We start from the raw sequence: 19,990 nt of genomic DNA on the forward strand, positions 1-19,990 counted from the left end.
TAGCATTAACTTTCTAAATTCTACTCTATCAGATTAATTACCGGTAGTTGTGGACATAATCATTGTCACTTCTATAGACAGGCATTGACTTACAGCCATATATTTATTTATTTATTTGTTTGTTTAGATTTATATACCGCCCTTTTCCCGAGGGACTCAGGGCAGTTTACAGGGCAAATTAAAACAGTGCAATGTACAAATTAAAATAAAATTAAATTAATAGCCCCAAAACAGTTCAAAATTTAAAACCTTAAAACCCCTCAGTCCAGGCCGGCTAAATCAAATAGCCAAGTTTTGAGGTCCCAGCAAAACGAGCGAAGGTCGGGGGCGATCCGGAGTTCCACAGTCAGCTGATTCCATAGGGCAGGCACGCCCACCGAGAACGCTCTCCCCCTGGGGATCGCCCGCCGGCACTCCCTGACCGGCGGGACCCTGAGGAGGCCCTCCCTGTGGGAGCGCACAGGATGATGGGAAGTTGATGCTGGCAGCAGGTGCTCCCTAAGATAATCCGGACCCATGCCATTTAGGGCTTTATAGGTCATCACCAGCACCTTGAATCTCACCCGGAGGGCAACTGGGAGCCAATGCAGCTCGCAGAGAAGAGGCATTACATGGGAGTATCGGGAGACCCCCATCACAACTCACACGGCTGCATTTTGCACCAGCTGAAGCCTCCGAGTGGTCCTCAAGGGCAGCCCCATGTAGAGAGCATTGCAGTAGTCTATCCGGGAGGTCACAAGCGCATGAGTGACTGTGCGTAGGGCATCTCGGTCCAGATAGGGCCGCAACTGGTGCAAAGTTACATCAGCCTTGGAAAAAGTGATTTATGATCTGTCCTTCCATGTATGACTGTGCACTGTCCCTGTGGTCATGTGATTGCAATTTGGGCATATGGCAGCCAGCTCACCTTTGTGACTAATTGCAGCATTTTGCAGTCACATGATTGTAATTTGTAACTTTCCCAGCCATGTTTTTAACAAAGAATTCAATTGCGGAAGCTGAATTTGCTTAATGACCACATGATTCATTTAATAGCCGTGATTTGTTTAATAACTATAGTAAAATGATCATAAAATTGAGTCTGGTCATGTGGTGAGTTGCATTATGACTGTGCTGACTTAACGACAGAAATTCCGGAGCCAGTTGTGGTTATTAAGTCAAGGACTACCTACAGTATATCAAATTCAGGCAGGAAGAATGCCAATATATACTTTTCCCACCTGTTTGAATTGCAGTCCCATGTAATTATGCCAAGGGTCTTTTTCTCCTTCTTTTCCTTCCCCTACCCCAGACCCTGTTAATGGTTGAATTCACAACAAGCATCAGCTTCCAGATTTGATCTAAGAGTTGGGCTGAAACCTTGCACTGTACTGCTATAAGACTCCATATGCCTTACTGAACAGTAAATGGTGAATAGTGAAAAGTAAAGATTAAAGCTTATCCTTGTCCTCTAACCGTTTTGTAACTTATTTCTGTAAATTGCAAATTATTTCGCATTTGAAGTGTTTTGCCGGTCTTCAATTAGGCAACTGAACATTTTTGGAATGTTGTTAGTGATCACTTTGCTAAAGCAGCAGGAAGATTCCTTTTAAAAAAAATGAAACAACACTGAATATTTTGGATTTTTTTTCCAGAAAAAGCATTGCAGAGCTTATTAGAATCCCTGACTTGTCCACCCTACACACCAACTCAACACTTAGAGCGAGAGCAAGCCCTAGCAAAGCAGTTTGCAGAGATCTTGCATTTTACTCTCCGCTTTGATGAACTTAAGGTTCGTAAGGAGAAAGCAATACTCAGCCAATGCAGATTGTTTTAATTGTCGGTTCTCAGTAAGAACATTGAAGTTAATCTTCCTTTTGTTCTTTCAGATGAGAAACCCAGCAATTCAAAACGACTTTAGCTATTATAGAAGGACATTAAGTCGCAACAGAATAAACAACATGCATGTGAGTAAAATGTTTCTTTCCAAAATTGGGGATTTCATTTATGAGACAATTAGTCACAATAGGAACTAAGTTGTGTCATACTAAGTTAGACAATCAACTTGGCCTATTTCTCTGAGTATTATCTAAACCAACCAGGCTATACTATATACTACCTTTCCGCCCTGCCCCATTCATTCAAGTGTAATTTTTGTAGTTAAGCTAAAGGCAGATTTCATTTATATCTATATGGGTTAAATCGAAGAGTTTTGTTTTTGCCTGTTTTGTTTAAAAGTGTTATAGGATGGGACGCTTTTGAAAAAAAGATGCAGCTGACATCAGGAGATAATATTTACATGTTGAGATTCTGTCTTTAGACTTCTATTGTGCTGCTACTCCTTTGTTCCCAAGGATCAAAACACATCCAACATCCTTCTGTGTATTGATGCAATGGAGATGGGTGTTTTTTTTTTCTGAATGCTAAACTATATAATCAGTTTGGCATGAAAAAGCTATATGTTAATGTTAACAGTTACCATACATGTTCATAACGATGAAAAATAGTAGTGGTATTTTAAGTTTTTCTTTAAACACAAAACTTTCCTGGTGTTATACGGTGCTTTTGAAAATCCCCTCAAAAGCTATTTCTGCAAAAGGAGGAATAGTGTTTTAAAAACCAGAATCTCCTTAGGACACAAAGATTGCATAATTTTGGAGTCTTGGTTACAAGGCTTGGAACATGTTAGGCTTTGAATGTGAGCTGGAACTTCTCCTATATTTCTGTATAGCAATAGGGGGGGAAATCGCTTTTCTAAAAGAGCAAAAAGAAAATAATACTAATCTTCTCTCATGTTTTGAACAGCTTGACATTGAGAATGAAGTGAACAATGAGATGGCTAACAGAATGTCACTGTTCTACGCAGAAGCTACACCAGTTCTGAAAACGCTGAGTAATGCTACCACCCATTTTGTCGTCGAAGTGAGCAAAACTTTTAATCCTTTCAGAAAGCTCAAAATCAAATCAGAAGTCTAGACTGACCTAACCGACCTGTTTTGTTGGCTTGTTTTAACTTTTGTAGAATAAAACGTTGCCCATTGAGAACACAACAGATTGTCTAAGTACGATGGCCAGCGTATGTAAAGTCATGCTGGAAACACCGTAAGTTATGAGCAATGGACTTATGTATCAGTGTTGCTATAATAAGGAAATTATTAAAAAAAGAAATCAAGTTATCTTTTGCCAAGGTTCTGGCTTAGCAGTGAATGAGCAGCTTGCTGGTGGCAGTGCTCCAGTAGCTCCCACTGACTCTTCCCTCAGCAGCAGCAGAAGCAGCAGCAGCAGCAGCATCAATTAAACAAGCCACTAATGAAGGCTGCACCACAATCAGACCTGAAAGGGAAAGGCGTTTGGAAGCACCTTTCAACACTACCTTAAACCAGATGCAGGTACAGGTAGTCCTTGACTTACAACAGTTCATTTAGTGTCTGTTCAAAGTTACAACAGCACTGGAAAAAAGTGAGTTATGACCATTTTTCACAGTTACAAGCTTTTCTTATGACCTTTGCGGTCCCCCAAGTTCATGTGATGCCCTTTTGTGACCTTTGGACAAGCGAAGTCAAGGGGAAGCCAGGCTCACTTAACAACTGTGCTACTAACTTATCAACTGCAGTGATTCACTTAACAACTGTAGCAGGAAAGGTCGTAAAATGGAGCAAAACTCAACGTCTCACTTAACAACATAAATTTTGGGCTCAATTGTGGTTGTAAGTTGAGGACTATCTGTAGTCCTTGACTTATGACCATAATACAGCCCCCCCCCATTATGGGTGAAAGTCATGAGGGTCATAAAGCAGGTCATCATATGAGCAACATGATTTTATGATGTTTTTTGTGACAGTTGTTAAGTGAATCACCAGAGTTAGGTGAATCTGCAGTCGTTAAGCGAAACCCATTGATTGCTATTGGGGATTTCATTGAAAACCGGACGTAAACTAAACTGGTTTTCAGCAAAAAATGTCCTAACTCGCTGTCACATGACCAGGGGATATTGCAAATGGCCTTAAATATGGGCTGGTTGCACAGTGCCTAAAATGTGGTCACAAAACCATGGGAACTTTGGAGTTGGGTCATAAGTACCTCCAACTGGTCTCTAAACAACCAGTTGTTAAGTCAAGGACTACTTGTAAAATTTTGGTCGCGTCTGTACTGTGGCTAAGAAAATGCATAACCTTGTTAATGAGTTGCCAGCAGGTGCTCTATCTTTTCCTTACTCATCTTTTGTCCTCTCAATCTTACCATCCATCATCTTTTCCCTGTCAAATATGAATCACTCCACAGCTCTAACACGCACTAGCTGTATGTGATGTATTTTGCAATCTGAACCGCAGTGGAATAAGACACAAGGCCCTTGTTCAAGCACACCCTATCCAGGCCTGAGAAACGTCTGAGAGGCTGGGGGTGGTTTGATCATGTTTGAGGGGCTAAAAGTCACAGTACTTTGGGCAGCTAGGCAAAGTGAGTAGGAATGAATCACACACAAAGGTAGGAGGGCTGTGACTTTTCTGGAGGGCTTGCATGACTGTTTCCTACCTGAAAACAAAGGACCTGATGATCTTCAGCAGTTGTGCTATAGGAGGCTCTGATGGCTTTAGAAAAGGAGTTTGAGGAGACATGCAGCCCTGATGCCTCAGGTTGCTTACTCCTTTCTGCATTAAGAACCTCACAGTAGGAGCTGTCCATGGTTTTCTTTCAGAAGACTAAGCAGGAGCCGTTGAAGTAACAATGTAGGCTAATATGCTGATCATTCATCTCGGACCCAGCACCTCTGTGAATTCTGGCTTGCTGTGTCACTTAGATGCAGCTTATGCATAAGGCTGCCCCTTGCAGACATGGCCTGCCTTTGAAATCCTCAGTGCAGAACTAAACAGAAAATATGTGACTTCATTGGCTCTATTTAAAAGAGCCTTGGTGGAGCAGTGGGCTAATGCCTCCTTAAGTAACACCAGCTGCCTGCAATTAGTGCAGGATCGCATCCCACCAGGCTCAAGGTTGACTCAGCCTTCCATCCTTCCGAGGTAGGTAAAATGAGGACCCAGATTGTTGGGGGCAATTAAGCTGACTTTGTAATAATGCCGCTTGGGGTGTGTATGAAAGCCCTAATAAGCAGGCATATACATAGAATGAAGGCTACTGCTAAGCTTGTAAGCCGCCCTGAGTCTTCGGAGAAGGGCGGGATATAAATAGAATTAAAATAAAATAAATAATAAATTTAGAGAGGATCTATGTATGTCAGACATGTTTGGTGGTAATCTGAACATTTCTAATGTCTAGTTCTAGTTTGATCTCTCTTGGAGTTAAAGGACAAGTTATGCCAAGGTCTTTTTTTTTTGTTCTCCTCTGGGAAATTCCTAGTCCATTGAACCTGTCATCACTTATCTTATCTACTTTTTACTTTAAGTTGGTGAAATCCACTCTCCTACAAACAGAGTTCGATTTTTCGGGTGACTTCATGAACACAACAGCTTAGTTTTCTTGGCCACCTTGTAGAAGTGGCTTGCCTTTGCCTTCCTCTGAGGTGGCCCTGGAAGTCTCCCATACAAGGAATAAGTAGGCCTACCCAGTTAGTTTCTAGGTCCCAACAAGGTCAGACAGGGACTGTCTACGGCCAAGGCTATCATAACATAAGGAAAGCCCTGCTGAAAACAGATTAAAGGGCTGTGGAAACTTGCATTCTGTTTCACAGGGGTATATATTTAATTAATAAATTAATTAATTTCTATACCGCCCTTCTCCCAAAGGACTCAGGGCAATAAAAATACAATAAAAATACAATATACAAAAGTTAAAAATAAAATTAAATAGAACTAGCCCATTACAATAAATAATTAAAAATTACTAAATAAAATACCCCAAACCCATTAGACCAGGCCGGCTTGTTCAAATAGGTAAGTTTTCAGATCACGCCGGAAAGAGCGAAGGTCAGGAACCATCCGGAGCTCAACCGGTAATTGATTCCAAAGGGCTGGCGTGCCCACAGAGAATACTCTCCCCCTGGGGGCTGCCAGCCGGCATTCTCTGACCAGCGGCACCCTGAGGAGGCCCTCTCTGTGGGAGCGCACAGGACAAAGGAAAGTTGACGCCGGCAGCAGGTGCTCCCGTAAGTAATCCGGACCCATGCCATTTAGGGCTTTATAGGTAATCACCAGCACCTTGAATCTCACCCGCAGGGCAACTGGAAGCCAATGCAGCTTGCGGAGTAGAGGTGTTACATGGGAGTATCGGGAGACCCCCATCACAACTCGCGCGGCCGCATTCTGCACCAGTTGAAGCCTCCGAGTGGTCCTCAAGGGCAGCCCCATGTAGAGAGCGTTGCAGTAGTTCACCAAGTGGAATGTTTCTTTCTTCTCTCTTTGCTTCCAATCAAATGGATTTCCAACATTATATAGCTTCTGGCGCTGGTTCTAATAAACATGTCTTTATTTTGTATTTTATATGTTACTTTTCTGAGTGTGCTTTTTCTTATAGGAAAACTTTAAAGCGTTTAAAAATATTTTTGAATATTGAAACAGGCAATGCTGTGTTATAAATTAATCCTTAAGTGAATTATACTGGCTTGTTATTCTTATTTTTTTTAAGTCTCAATATTTAGTTGCAGAGAGTGGAAAATGATATGGCAGGATGAAAAGGTTAAAGATCTTTAAAAACAGGTCACTTTCCCCACGACTTATCCTTTTAGCCAATTGTGTATTTTTATAGCCTTTGATGTTTGAAGATTAGTCGTTCTGTCAGGGAAACTCAGTGAACCTTGCTCCTATCATCCATGCTGAAATGACTATATTTGGAAAATGCCAACATTTCCTTTTCTTCTTCATCTAGCTACCTATCCATCTTTCCTTTGCCTCTACTTTTCAAATAGGTTTTAGTAGTAGAATTGTGTTTAAAGCAAATATATTTTTAAACGGAATAGTATTAAAATATTTTTTCACAGATGCTTCATTTTTATTGATCCAGTAATTTTAAAATTGCTGATGCGCAGGTTTCATAAAGTCATCATAAAACAGCAATTTTGTAGGCTAAAGAATTCAACATTAAAATTACACATTGCTACATATTCCCTTCATTTTTCAGAAATATGATTTTCCTATGCCAGGTTTTAATATAATTTCCTCAGAAAGTTCTGAATACCTAAGATAACTTTAAAAGATTTGTTTAATGTTAAAAGATACAAGTAAACCATCCTGGAGGTCAGTAGCATACCTTTTAGTCTTGCATTAGGTGCCAAGAAAGAATAATTTCCCTCCCATAGATATTGCAACAAACGGCCAGTTTGCTATCTCTTCCCCATCCCTACCTCACTTCAAACAACAAATCTGTTTCATGGTGTTCCTCTATATCCTCCCACTGGCTGAAGCTATCGGTTTTCTGTGAAGGTGTTACTTTTCCCACTGCTGGAAGAGCTTCCTGACTTATCGAAGCATATTAATGTTCTATTACAATGATTCTGCAACACCAAAGTGACAAGGAGAGATTAATCCTCCTCCACAGCTCTCCATTTTAAATGTATCGTGATTTCAGGATGCAGCACAATGCTCTAAAAGACAACAGGTGAAGTAACTTTAGCAAATCAAGGGCAATGACATCTGTGTTTGTGCCTATGTGTATGCATCTGTAGGTTTGTCAATCCACTTGTATTTTTGTTTGTGTCTTTAGAGTCATTTTATGACTAAACCAAACACTCCCACTTCCTTTTAGCAGTAGAATCGGGATCAACAATGTGAAATGAATATCCATTGGAAAGGAAACAAACCTTTGTGTTCATTCTGAGTTCTGTCTTCTTTGCTTTTCTCCCTCTTTTATATTTTGCCAGTAGTGCTAATCTTTGCAGTCATTGATATTCTGTCTTGAATAATTCTTTCCACATGGCATTGAAAAAGCATTTTTAATGTGAAAGATGGAAATGAATTGAAATAATATTTATTTTAAAAATTCTGACATTAATACCATTTTTTTAAAAAAAATATCTTATATTTCAGAGAATATAGAAGTAGATTCACCAGTGAAGAAACCCTCATGTTCTGCATGAGAGTAATGGTTGGGGTGATTATTCTCTACGACCACGTTCATCCAGTGGGAGCTTTCTCAAAGGCTTCAAAAATAGATGTAAGAATAATGACTGGCAAAGTTTTCTTATTCCTAACAAAAATTCACAGGTCTTGTAGAAAAAGACAATAATGTTGGGTTCAGTGGTGGTTTAAAACATACCACATACCTGTATGGCAAAGAGAAAAATCTTCATACTGGGTATTTGCTCTTAAAAATACTTGTTTAAAATCTCTGTGCTGACATATAGGATTACAAGAAATTCAAAGCAGTTTACACAGTGCTGAATAAAACACAATTAAATGTTGTGTTAACATGCCAAGAAGGAGTAGAAAATTGGAAATTTCCTAGTATTCTATATCATGGGAAAATAATTTTCAATAGTTTCCTGAAGACAATCTGCATCTTATCCAAACGTTAACGTTTTAGATAATTACTGAGTATAAAACTTTGTGCAATAATAAAATTAAAATAATAGCAAACGATAACATGTAAAACGGCTGTAAAATCCAGCCAAGCCAAGCTGTACCAGAAATACGTTTAAATGCCTTGGGTTAAAAGGATTGCAGAACTAGCGCAGGGCCCCTCAATGGCCATCTCTGTTCACAGATTTACAATTTAAAAGGAAGCGTCTCAGAAAGAAACTGGGGGGACAAAGAGGAAAAAGTAAATGACCTGCCTCAGTTAAGTGTTTTATGCTGCTTATAAAGTGGATTGGTCCATGAGACAGAGTTGATTTCCTTCAGGAAATATATGGTGGTTCTGCTCTTTTTCCTTGTAGAGCACTTGGCCTCTGTGTGCTTTTTGGGGAACGCATGAGGCAAGTTCTTAGTTCTTTCAGTAACTTCAGCAGCTAGTAAAGATAATGGTTTGTCACTTGCTACAATAGCGGCTGATGCTGCTTTTTCTCTCCTCAGGGTGGAGGAGAGATCTCCCACCCTATCCGATAAGAGGAGCCATCACCTACTGGAGCCCAAGGCTGTGCTATAAATTTAAGGTTCAGTTTACCACCAGCATTTTGAAAAGAGTTTATCAAGGGGAGACATGGGGGCAGGGGAGAAAATTAGCGTTTCCCAGTGCCACGGGTTTTCTGTGTCACACTTTTCTTTCTATGCCTCTGCCCAGTGGTGGGATTCAGCCGGTTCGTACCACTTCGGCAGAACCGGTAGCTAATTTTTTGTTGCCCAGGCCCAAAATGGACTTCCGGAAGCGGCACGCACACAGAGAACCGGCTGTTCACGTATTTGAATCCCACCATTGTTTCCGCCCCCACCGTTTCAACTCCTCAAAGCAATATTGAGGGTTAAAGCAGTGGGTAAACCCCCTATTGCAGGAGTTGAAGATATAAGAAGTCTGAAAGATAGTGAAGGTGGTGTTCCCTAGATAAAAATATGGTTGAAATCATTTATGGAGTTTCAGCTCTGCTTAATAGCTCTAAACTGCTTATAAAAACTATGTGAAGACTTTGAAGCATGGATTCAGGGAGATAATGTGATTATATTTATAAAAATTGTTATCTTGTTGGAAAATGTCTGAGATGCTTGGCATAATTGAAGCATAATTTGCTGAGAGAGGCCTATTTTACAAAGACTTGATTTGAAGGCAGCCAGGTTCTCTGGCTATGATGGGCAGAGCAAATTATTTCCTGCCTTTTCCTGCCACATCAGAGTGGCAGAGGAGTTCTTCCTTTGGGAAATACACCATTTTGACAGAATTCATTGCTTTCATTCCTTACCTTTGGGTATTTTGCATGCACCCAAATTCAGGCTTTTTTCCTTGCACATTTCTTTTTTTCACAGATGAAGGGTTGCATAAAGGTTTTAAGAGAACAGCCACCAGACACTGTTGAAGGGCTTTTGAATGCTCTCAGGTACCCTCCTGAACCAACAATATTTCATTTTTGTGTGAATAATGCATGATTTTCCCTTTCCCCCAATGTACTAATTGCAAAACTGTAGCCCACAAAGGAATGAGTTCAGCCATCAGATTATTTTCTTCACTTGTGGCAGTTGCTAGAAAAGCGTTGCTTTTCTTTTTGTATGGGGAGGGGTAAGAAGAGGAGGAGCAGGAACAGGAGGAGGAGAAAACAAGAGAGCACTCAGTGAGGCCATTTTTTTTCCTCCATCTTGAATTTGACTCCTACTTTCCTGCACAGGAAGAATGGTTAGGATCAAAAATGTCAGCAGTTGCCCATAGGGTTGTGGCCTTACTTCAACCAGGTTGCACCTTCTTCCACTGCGAAAAGTGTAAATTAACTGATGCCGAAGCCTATTCCACATGCATTCAGTTCTCCACCCCTCCAAAGGACAGGCATGAGCTGGATCCTGGCTCAGAACAGTTACTCATTACACAGGATCTCCAGGTTTTAAAACATCAGCTATGGAGGCCTACGGTTGACTAGTTAAGTAGACTGCAGGTTGCAAGGAAACGGATCCCCTGAGAGAAACCTGGAAGGAGGGAAATGAGGACAAGGCTGGAGAAAAATGGGAAAATTCAGTGAGCTTGGGGTATACAATATCTGCCTCAGAGAAGCAATAGCACACGCTCATTTGTAATATAAGTTTATAATAAAAGCAGCAGAAGCCACATTTCAATCCACGAATTTCTTAAGGTTACTCATTACATGCTCATCTTACACATGCGATAGTAAAATGCAGCTATATTGATGGGTGATGCTCTTATTTGTTCTGTAAGCTTATAGTTGTTGTTTCTATATGGACCAATTTTAATTCTGTGCCTTTTGGTATCTGTTATCAGTTATTCCCAAAATGACCTTGGAGGAAAATATTATATAATTAAGCCCAAAAGCTGTACAGATTATATCTGGGAGTCAGCTCTATTGAACAAAGTAGCACTTTTGTGAAGGGATGTGTAGAATAATTGTCTTTCCTCATGGAAGTAATACCAGCCTTTTGATTTTTTTTCTTTGTCACTTTTAGGTTCACCACAAAACACCTGAATGATGAATCCACTTCAAAGCAAGTTCGAGCGATGCTTCAGTAATGCCCCCCCTTTGAGAAATGGACTTTTAAATTATTTAGAGAAGGTGTTTGTTTACATAATTTAATAGTTTGTGGTGGTGTTAGTAAAGATGCATAATTTACATGATATAACAATTGATTACTTCCTGTTGCTGCAGTGTGTGTGTGGATCGGTATCAATAACATGACTGACTTTGTAATGCACGACATCTGTTTATGTACTTGTATTACCATTCAAAAAGTTTAAGAGGTACCCTTTAATTTGAATATATAAATAACGAAAGTGTCTACGTGCCTTTGTTTTTTGTTATGTTAGATGCTTATGTTTTGGAGAGAAGTGGGTTTTTTGTTTTTTTTTGTGTGTGGATGTATGCAAAGTAACTCTTTGGGATAATCTCTAAACAGTCATAGCTTTTGACTGTGCTTGTGAAGATCTTGGTGCAAACCCCATCCTCACTTAACTTTTGTAACACCAGGTGCATGTGTTGTGTGGAGCAAGGCAGTTAGTCAGTTCTTTCTGACTCATTTTCTAACAAATTTATCAGGGTTTTCACCAAGGCCTACACATGTATATACAATAATTTTGTTAAGTTTTTTAATTTATATGCATAATGCTTGCCTTGTGCCTTTAGGCAGATAAGTGAGCTATGAATTATGGATGTAGACCAATGCCACCTGAGTTTTGATGTACAACTCTCAGCTCATTAAGCCAAGATAGAATATGTATAAGACTTGCGCCCTTGCATTCTCTCATTACATTATCTTCTCTTTTTTCATGGATTAATTGGCCATAGCTTCTTATTATGTCCAAACCTGGACATTTTCCTTCCTAGTATCAGAAGAAGCCCCAATCTTAAAAAAGACTTCCAGCTGGAGGAGAGAAGGAGCAGTGCAAGGACATATATGCAGTACAAGGCTTATGCATCTCTTGACTTGTTAAGACAAGATAGGTGTACATTCAAACCAGGCCAGAATGGAGGACTGTGCAGAAATCTAATGAGAGACAATGCTGTTGTATATAGTACTGCCTGTGTGTATGTATGCTTGTGACCATACCGACAGCAGCACTGAGTCGCTTTGTGGTATAAGGCACTTTTTTTTTTTTGCTTTCTTCTTCATACTTCTATCTTGAAAAAATTTAAACATGACCTACCACAATGATTCCTTAACCACAAACAGCATCTTGGCATTAATATGTGTGCCATGTTTTATTTAGACCTTCCTTAAGCCCTAGTTCTTTGTATAAAATCCAATAAATTCACTAGGAAAAATGGGGGGGGGACTCTAAGAAGCTTTTATTTTTGACATCAATTTTAAAGATGTATTTAATAGATGTTTCACAACTCAAGCAACTTGAAATTGTAATTCAGTTATCTCTGTTAACTGTGTTGTGCATTCTAATGCTGAAAGTGAAGTGGCTCTACTCCACTCTACTTACTATGAGCCACATAGTAAGATTTTTTAATATAAAAAAATAAATAATTTTATGTGTGGCATTGGAAGAGAACTTAGGTAGAAAGAGATTCTCTCATGAAACCTGGTTTGGTTTGACTGCATGGCGAGATTAACTCTTAATATATCTATTCCTAGGAATACAACTTGTAAAATTAAAATGTTTGCCTTTTCTGAGCAACTCCATATCTGTTAGTTTGCTGATATTGCTGGAATTGTTATGATTGTTTCCTTTCACAGATTCCACATATATATAATAGAAACAAATACTTCTGAAAAATAAATGTGTTTACCCTCCGCCCCCCCCCATCCCCCAAATCATGCTATCTAAACAACAGTCAATAGTTTTTAATGACACTGTAGTTGCTGCCAAGTTCCCTACACTACTGATTTGGGAATATAGCTCTTGGTAGTCACAGATTTCCTTAAGTTCGCATTGTATAACTCAAAACACTTGGCATAGCATTGTGTTGATTTTTGCATATTAATCAGTTTGAACCAGTTAGTATCTTTAAATGTGGTGCTAGAATCTTCCTGGAATTACATTTGTTTTAATTCATATTGCATTCCTTAGACAAGGAACTTTTTGCCTGTTCCTCTTTTGAACATTTTTTTCTAAATGATGAGCTGCAGCTGTGAAATGCTCAGCTTGTAAGATTTCTCAGAAAACATGTTCACTTTGTACAGTATATGGAATATGGTATTCATATATTTAAATCAGTTGATTTAAATGTATGTCTAGCTTTCACTAAATTTGTGCATATTAGCTAAAGTAAATATTTGTATGTTTGTAGAAACTTGGAACCCTCAAAAAATTAGGAGATAGAAGGGTCTAAATTGGAAACATCACTTTCCTGGTACAAATTTAGAAATCAGGGACTTAAGAGCAGTCCTGGCAATATTGGTTTGAGCTCATAAGGTTATCCTACTTAGGGTGCCGGCCTTGTTGAAAGTTGTGTAAAACAGGTGGAAATTCTCTATTTTTATATCTCTTATTGAACTTAGAAGTTTATTGTGTAGATCTGAAATCCTTACCACTGCCACTTTGTGATGCAAATAACTGGGAGCATTTGTTGAGTTCAAAGCACAGAAGTGTTTATTATTGCTACGTATACACAAGAATCTAGTCAACTAATGGTCAAAGCTAAATTGGCACTAAACAATGGAATTCATGGGGGGAGGGGGAGCTGGAATTGGATTTCTTGTGTCAGCTGGCTCAGGAATTCTGGGAGTTGAAGTCCATGAGTCATAAAAGAGCCGAGGTTGCCTACCCCTGTCTTGTGGTAACAAAATGACTCTAAACTGATTACATATTTAACTCCGCCTTCTAGCTCAACCTGCTCTTCTTCAACATCTAAATTCAATTCATGAATGAAGAATTCATGCAATTCATGAATGAAGAATCTCAGAGTGTCAGCTTCAGATATTGCCAAACTATATCTTGCAGTATCTAGTTCAGCTAGCTTGGCCAAAGTAATGTCAAAATTTTTTATCTCATCACTACTCAGCTGGCTCTGAATGCACCCCATTTTCCACCTACTTAATGCTAGGAGGAAAATAGACAATTGCAGCAGTGACTCATTGGGCATATATAGTTTTTCTCCCCTTTCTCTTTGTGGAAGTTTGGATTTGACAGTTTTATCACAAAGTAATTTTATTAGATTTCAAAAATTGCTTGCACATTTTATCACAGAGTATAGTTTGATGAAATATTTTCCTATTGTGTAATGAAGCTAATATATTGAAGTATTCATACAGAAATCAAACTAGATCAGTATGATTAAAATAAATTCAATTTTAAGTATAGCCTGATGCATTAAGCAGAGGTATCCAACCTTGGCAACTTTAAGACTTGTGGACTTCAAGTCCTGCATTAAACCAAACTGTTGCTTCCCACTACCCCTCTTTCTGATAATTGTTCATATGTACAAACATGTGCGTAGCACACATGTTTTAGGCAGGGAGATTTTATCCCTTTTCAGCCAGACTAGAACCAACTAGGACAGTGATGGCGAACCTTTTAGAGACCGAGTGCCCAAACTGCAACCCAAAACCCACTTATTTATCGCAAAGTGCCAGGGCTGCATCAGCATTGTGGTGCCCTCGGGGCGGGGGCACTGGGTGGGTGTGGCTGCTGTGATCACGGCAGACTGGGTGAGCATGGCTGGGGCCAGTCCCTTGCCATCTCCGGGGCATCCCTGGGGCGGGGGGCAACGCTGCTTGCTCGCTTACTTCCTGCCCTGTTGCTTCCAAACGCCACGTGCTCGCTACTCTGGCAAACTCTGCTGGGGCAACGGCATGCGTGCCCACAGACAGGGCTTTGAATGCTACCTCTGGCATGCATGCCATAGGTTCGCCACCACTGAACTAGGAAATGAACTGGATACAGCTGTCCTGGCTGTTTATTGAACAGCAAAAAAGAAAGGAAGGAAGGAAAGGAAGGAAGAAAGAAAGAAAGAAAGAAAGAAAGAAAGAAAGAAAGAAAGAAAGAAAGAAAGAAAGAAAGAAAGAAAGAAAGAAAGAAATTCTTGCCAGGTCAGTGCAGAATTGCCTCTGAAGAAATATTCACAGAAAAGCTGGTGATTTCAGTTCATGAAAACCCACTAGCAATCTCTATTCTGCAGCAATAAAAGGTGCTGGGATTAATTTTCAGCAACACGTAAAGAGCCAAGAGTTCACCACCTCTGGTTTAGAGGAACATATCATCTGGATTGTTATTTTTTACATAAAAATAAGTCCACTCCATGAAGTGACCCTTGCTTCTTAGGGCAAATGGCTGATCTATTTCATAACGTATCAGAGACTGAGTTCTTCATTTCATGCCTCTGTCCCCATTTTAAGTAGACAATCGCTCTTTTTCTATTTTCCTTGTGTTGTATGTATGGCTAAAGGAAGGTCGTTATTGCACCATCTAAATGATTGTGTTGTATTCACATGGAACTAGTTACCCCAGAGCTTAATCAAGAAGAGAAGATGGTATCATCTAAAAAAACCAAACGAACAAACCCAGGATCCCTTTGTAGCAGATTCACTGCTCTTGTGAGGAACACCTATACTAGCTTCAGAGTAATATACTGCTCAAAAAAATAAAGAGAACACAAGATAAGACATCCTACTATTAAATACAGTACATTGTGTTGTTTAAGTGTTCCCTTTATTTTTTTGAGCAGTATATATTTTCTGCCATTGGAAAAGCAACGGTCCATACAGATCTCTACAATAGAGTGATGCACTTCATTACCTTTATTCATAATGGAATATTCAGATTTTACTTGTATGTAGAATTAACAATGGAGTTCTGTTTTAAAAAAAACCAAAAGAATAATTATTTGCCTTCTGTATAATAAAAAAAAATCAAAAGCCAATTGTGTTACTGTTGCAACTTGAGCACACATGGACTTGTCCTGTTTGAGTTGACATTGCAGCGGTCTACTTGTAAAAAATAAAATAATAATTCAATTTTAAAAAACCTGGAGAGCAATTTTGTAGTGGTTCACCATTGTGGCAAAGCAGAAAGCAATAAAAAGTCAAACTGTAGCATATAAAATACAGCATAAAATCATGACCATTTTTATTAGGAGTGTGAATTGTTCTAACGGAGTGCTTTTTACATATAGTGTCAGGCTAGGCCATTCTGCTTCTGCTAGCAAAGATTATTGCAAGTAAGCCATGGCCCTGATTTAGCTGAGCTATATCGAGAGGAGGGATTTTCCAGGAGAGGTCAAGCTGGCCATTTGTAATGCCAACCTTCTTGGCTCCCAGACATCCTAGAATTGCCAATCCCTGCTCTAGAGGCTCTGAAGCCAAGAATATATCCTAGATCTGTTCTCTTGCTCCTCACTCCTGTCAAGGAGACAACAAATAGACATTACATTTTTAACTATTTTTGGCAGTGCCTGTAACCTTGAGGAGAAGTTGGGGCTTTTGAAGCACTTACTTTAAGATGTGTGTGTGTGTGTGTGTGTGTGTGTGTGTGAAATAACCATTTTAGTGTGATATCACACTTAAAACATATACACACCAACACATACACATACATAGACACACACGTTACATAACCATTTTAGCGTGATATCCAGGCTACAGTAGCAGAAGCACCTAATCACAGTCTCAGGTACTCACTTGTGCTACAAAGGATAATGGACAGATTAGGTATCCAAGCCTGAAAAGATGAAGTGAGATCATGATCAGATTACATTTGCTCCAGAATATTATAAGGCCATCCCACATGTGCACTACACACCAAAGAAGCATCTTTTCTTTCATTTGCAGATTTTGAAACCTACAGATTGAATGCATATGCTTAGCAGGCAATGCTGGAGTGGAGGGGCATATGGTCCACTGCATACATTTTCTTGTGCTACAGCAGCCTGCTTGAACTAGACATTCTCCAGATTGGACTATTAATTCTTTTGAAGAAAACCAACACAGAAAAAACATATACTGTAGGTGTTCAGGCGAGCTGCTAACACCACTTCCTTGGATTAGATATTCCAGTAAGTGGTTACAAACCAACTCCAGCCCTTAAATGATATTGCTCTAGATCCATTTCATATCAGTTCAGTATCCAGTTCTGGGGCAGAAACTGCTTTCATAGTTGAATGCAACCCTGATGTTTCTCAAAGCTGATAGTTCTACTATTGAGTCTGAGAGTAGTTTTAATACTACCAAGAATTGTATCCTTCTGAAATAACTTACTTGGGGTAAGATTCCTACTTACTACTGAATTCGTTCCCTGCCAATACACACATATACATGAATAATACTATTAACTAGTCCTATGAAATCAGTTGTGGAAGAGATAACTGGCTGTCATCAGTATGGAGATAATGTGAAAGGTTACCTCATCTTTTCATGTAATCAGGTGAGGCAATGGATGTTCTGAATTGACGTGGGCAAGGTAAATTCAGGAGAGACTTAAAAGCTCAATCCAGAAACAAGTAATGTGTGGTCCAATTGCGCAGGTGAGTTGCATTTCACCTCTTGGGAAAATGTTGAGCTTTCAATGGGGGGGGGGGAATCAGGTTCCACCAGAAGCACAGATAGCATCAGTGATAAGGAGGGCCTTATCAGCTCAAGCAAATAGGCCATCTGGCACCTGCAGTCATTAGACATGCTGTGGCAAACTCTTGCCCCACAAGTTAGACTGAACTTTGAAGAAGATTAAGAAAACAGCAAGTCCAAAGCAACTACTAGATTTCAATACTAGTTGGTATGTAGTTCTGAAACTCAGTACTGAAAGCTAATTGCAGACAGATGAAAAAAGCTTAATAGCATATGTACTAGAGGCTAGAGGGGGAAAAAAGAGGATAAAGGGAGTATTGAATTGAAGAAACGTAGACAGAACAAACCAGATTTTTTAAAAGCAAAATCATAAATAACGAGACTCAGTTTGGTATAGTACAGGGGTCCTCAAGCTTGGCCACTTTTAAGACTTGAGGACTTCAACTCCCAGAATTCGGCAGCCAGCCATGCTGAAGTCCACAAGTCTTAAAGTGGCCAATTTTGAGGACCCCTGGTATAGTACTTCAGGCACCATCCTAGAAATCAGGTGGACTGAGTTCTTGACCACCTTCCCCATGAAAGCCAGCTGGGTTACCTTGGGCCAGTCACTCACTCTTAGTCCAACCCACCTTACAGGTTTGTTGTGGGGAAAATTGGAGGAAGGAGGAGGATTGGGTTTGTTTGCTGCCTTGAACTACTTATAAAGTAATAGAGGTGAGATAAAATTCAAAATAAATAAAATCCAGGTCTCTCTTTCTCCAAGTGAACCTGCCTAAACTAATCCTAACAGAATACTGAGAGACACAAGCAGCAAAGCAGCACTGTCCCAGGTGCTCTTATAGATACAATTAATGGAGATGAGAAAATTAATTGGCTAGCTACTCATACCAATATCAAAGAGCCTATCATGCCATTCAACCTTTCAAATATGGAAAGAAAGCTATACTCATGACAGACATTTTGCAAAATCAGAAAGCACCAGAATGTTCACTGACTTTCTGTTTTGCCTTTGAATCTCTTCAAAGGGATCTGATTTGATTTGAAAATTAATTTTAATTTTTGGAATTGAATCAGCCCTTTGAAACTGTATAAAGGAATACTCTTCTAAGAATATAGGTTTTGATATTTTTATTTTGAATGCCTGCAATACAGTAGAATAGACGGTATGCTTTTGTGGAATGGCATTTCTTGTGCTATTGATATATTTATTTTTTAACCTTTTCACCATTTTATTCTTTTAAAAGACTTCATAAATAGCACAAAACTCTGGTTATTAGATGTAATACAATAGTAAATAAATTGTCATCTCCAAACATTACTGACAAGTTATATGCAAAGTATCTTGTAAAACTTTTTTTATCCAATTTTCTTCTCATCTGACATATTGTTCCATTTTGCTTTATTTCATTTATTTTACTTTTATTCAACAGTTTAGCCTACCACAAAATTTATCATGCTTTTCTCAGCAGTCAGGATTTTTTAAAAGTTAAAAAAAAATCAATGTTTTCCCATTGTATATGCTTCAAAGTGATTTTTGGGGTGGCACAGGGGAAAAAAAATCTCACTGTTGTTTTGCATTTCAACTCAGGGTAATGTTTATTTGCTGGGGGCAAAGGAAGAACTGGTTAAAGAAAAAAGGAAAATGTCAAAAATGAATAAGAAAATGATATATAAACAGAAGCAGATTTACTGTGATACGTTTCCTCCCAATAAACCTGATAATGTTTCCCAAATGTGTTGGTTGGACTCAGAGCCAAAATGACTGGTCAGGTTTTATGTGCTATTTTTAATTTGACTGCTTAAGAAACTTGACATCATCTTGGAGGAATTCCCTCCTACTGCATAGCTGTATCTAGTTATTTGTAGGGTAAAATTCATCTTAATATAGCTTCATATGAAACACATGTTAGCACCAAAGCAGATCTGGGTGGGTTAAACATCCAAGGCCTGCAAAGAGACCGTATAGTTTAAGAGGGTGTGTGTGGAGGATTTGTTTTCCTCTATCTCCCCCACCCTCTGAGGACTATGTTTCTCTTTCAGGTCACCTCTCCATTTGATATAGTAGACTCTTAAGGTCTCTGCTCCGTAAACTTCCCTTGCCCTTTATGAAGTGAAATCAGGCTGTGCAGTGGGAATACAAACCACCTAGGAAAGGACAGGAAAGAGACCTTTTATTTTTACTTCTGTGGAATTCACAGAAACCCGTCTGGCTAACTGTTGGGATTCCATCTTGACAAAATCATTTTGTGTATTGCCCTTATAGAAATAAGGGGACCTTTTCTGTTTTGTATCAGCATCAGGGCAGATGGCAGAGGTCCTAGTATTAGAGTTCAGAAAACTGTAAGTCCAGGGGAGAACCCTAACTCCTATCAGTCCCAATCAGCAAGGCCAATGGGAACATTTATACCTGGGCTCTGAGCGTTTGGGGCAGTGGTCCAAAACAACTTTTATTTTTTGAAGGGAGATTCCTTTTTTTTCAATCCTAATACCTTAGAATAGTGTTTCTCGAACTTGGCAGCTTGAAGATGTGT

At 39.3% G+C, this 19,990-nt stretch overlaps 1 protein-coding gene across 7 annotated transcripts in view; it reads left to right on the forward strand.

The window, feature by feature from the left end:
- The window catches only part of CYRIA (CYFIP related Rac1 interactor A), a gene marked incomplete at its 5' end in the record, with an annotated part of 92,185 nt that extends 73,036 nt beyond the window's left edge, over window positions 1-19,149 (forward strand). For 6 of the 7 annotated variants that reach the window (XM_083349504.1, XM_083349505.1, XM_083349506.1 and 3 more), the window contains 7 exons: window positions 1,635-1,771; window positions 1,869-1,946; window positions 2,785-2,901; window positions 3,002-3,081; window positions 7,956-8,082; window positions 9,822-9,892; window positions 10,962-19,149. In XM_083349504.1, coding sequence (XP_083205630.1) covers window positions 1,635-1,771; window positions 1,869-1,946; window positions 2,785-2,901; window positions 3,002-3,081; window positions 7,956-8,082; window positions 9,822-9,892; window positions 10,962-11,025 — 674 coding nt within the window. In that variant the 3' untranslated portion in view covers window positions 11,026-19,149. The remainder of the gene's footprint in view (window positions 1-1,634; window positions 1,772-1,868; window positions 1,947-2,784; window positions 2,902-3,001; window positions 3,082-7,955; window positions 8,083-9,821; window positions 9,893-10,961) is intronic. The other variant, XM_083349509.1, reaches the window with a different exon arrangement.
- Window positions 19,150-19,990: the final 841 nt, after the last annotated feature.

The sequence above is a fragment of the Vipera ursinii genome, assembly GCF_947247035.1.
Source record: "Vipera ursinii genome assembly, chromosome: 1".
Lineage (NCBI taxonomy): Eukaryota > Metazoa > Chordata > Lepidosauria > Squamata > Viperidae > Vipera > Vipera ursinii.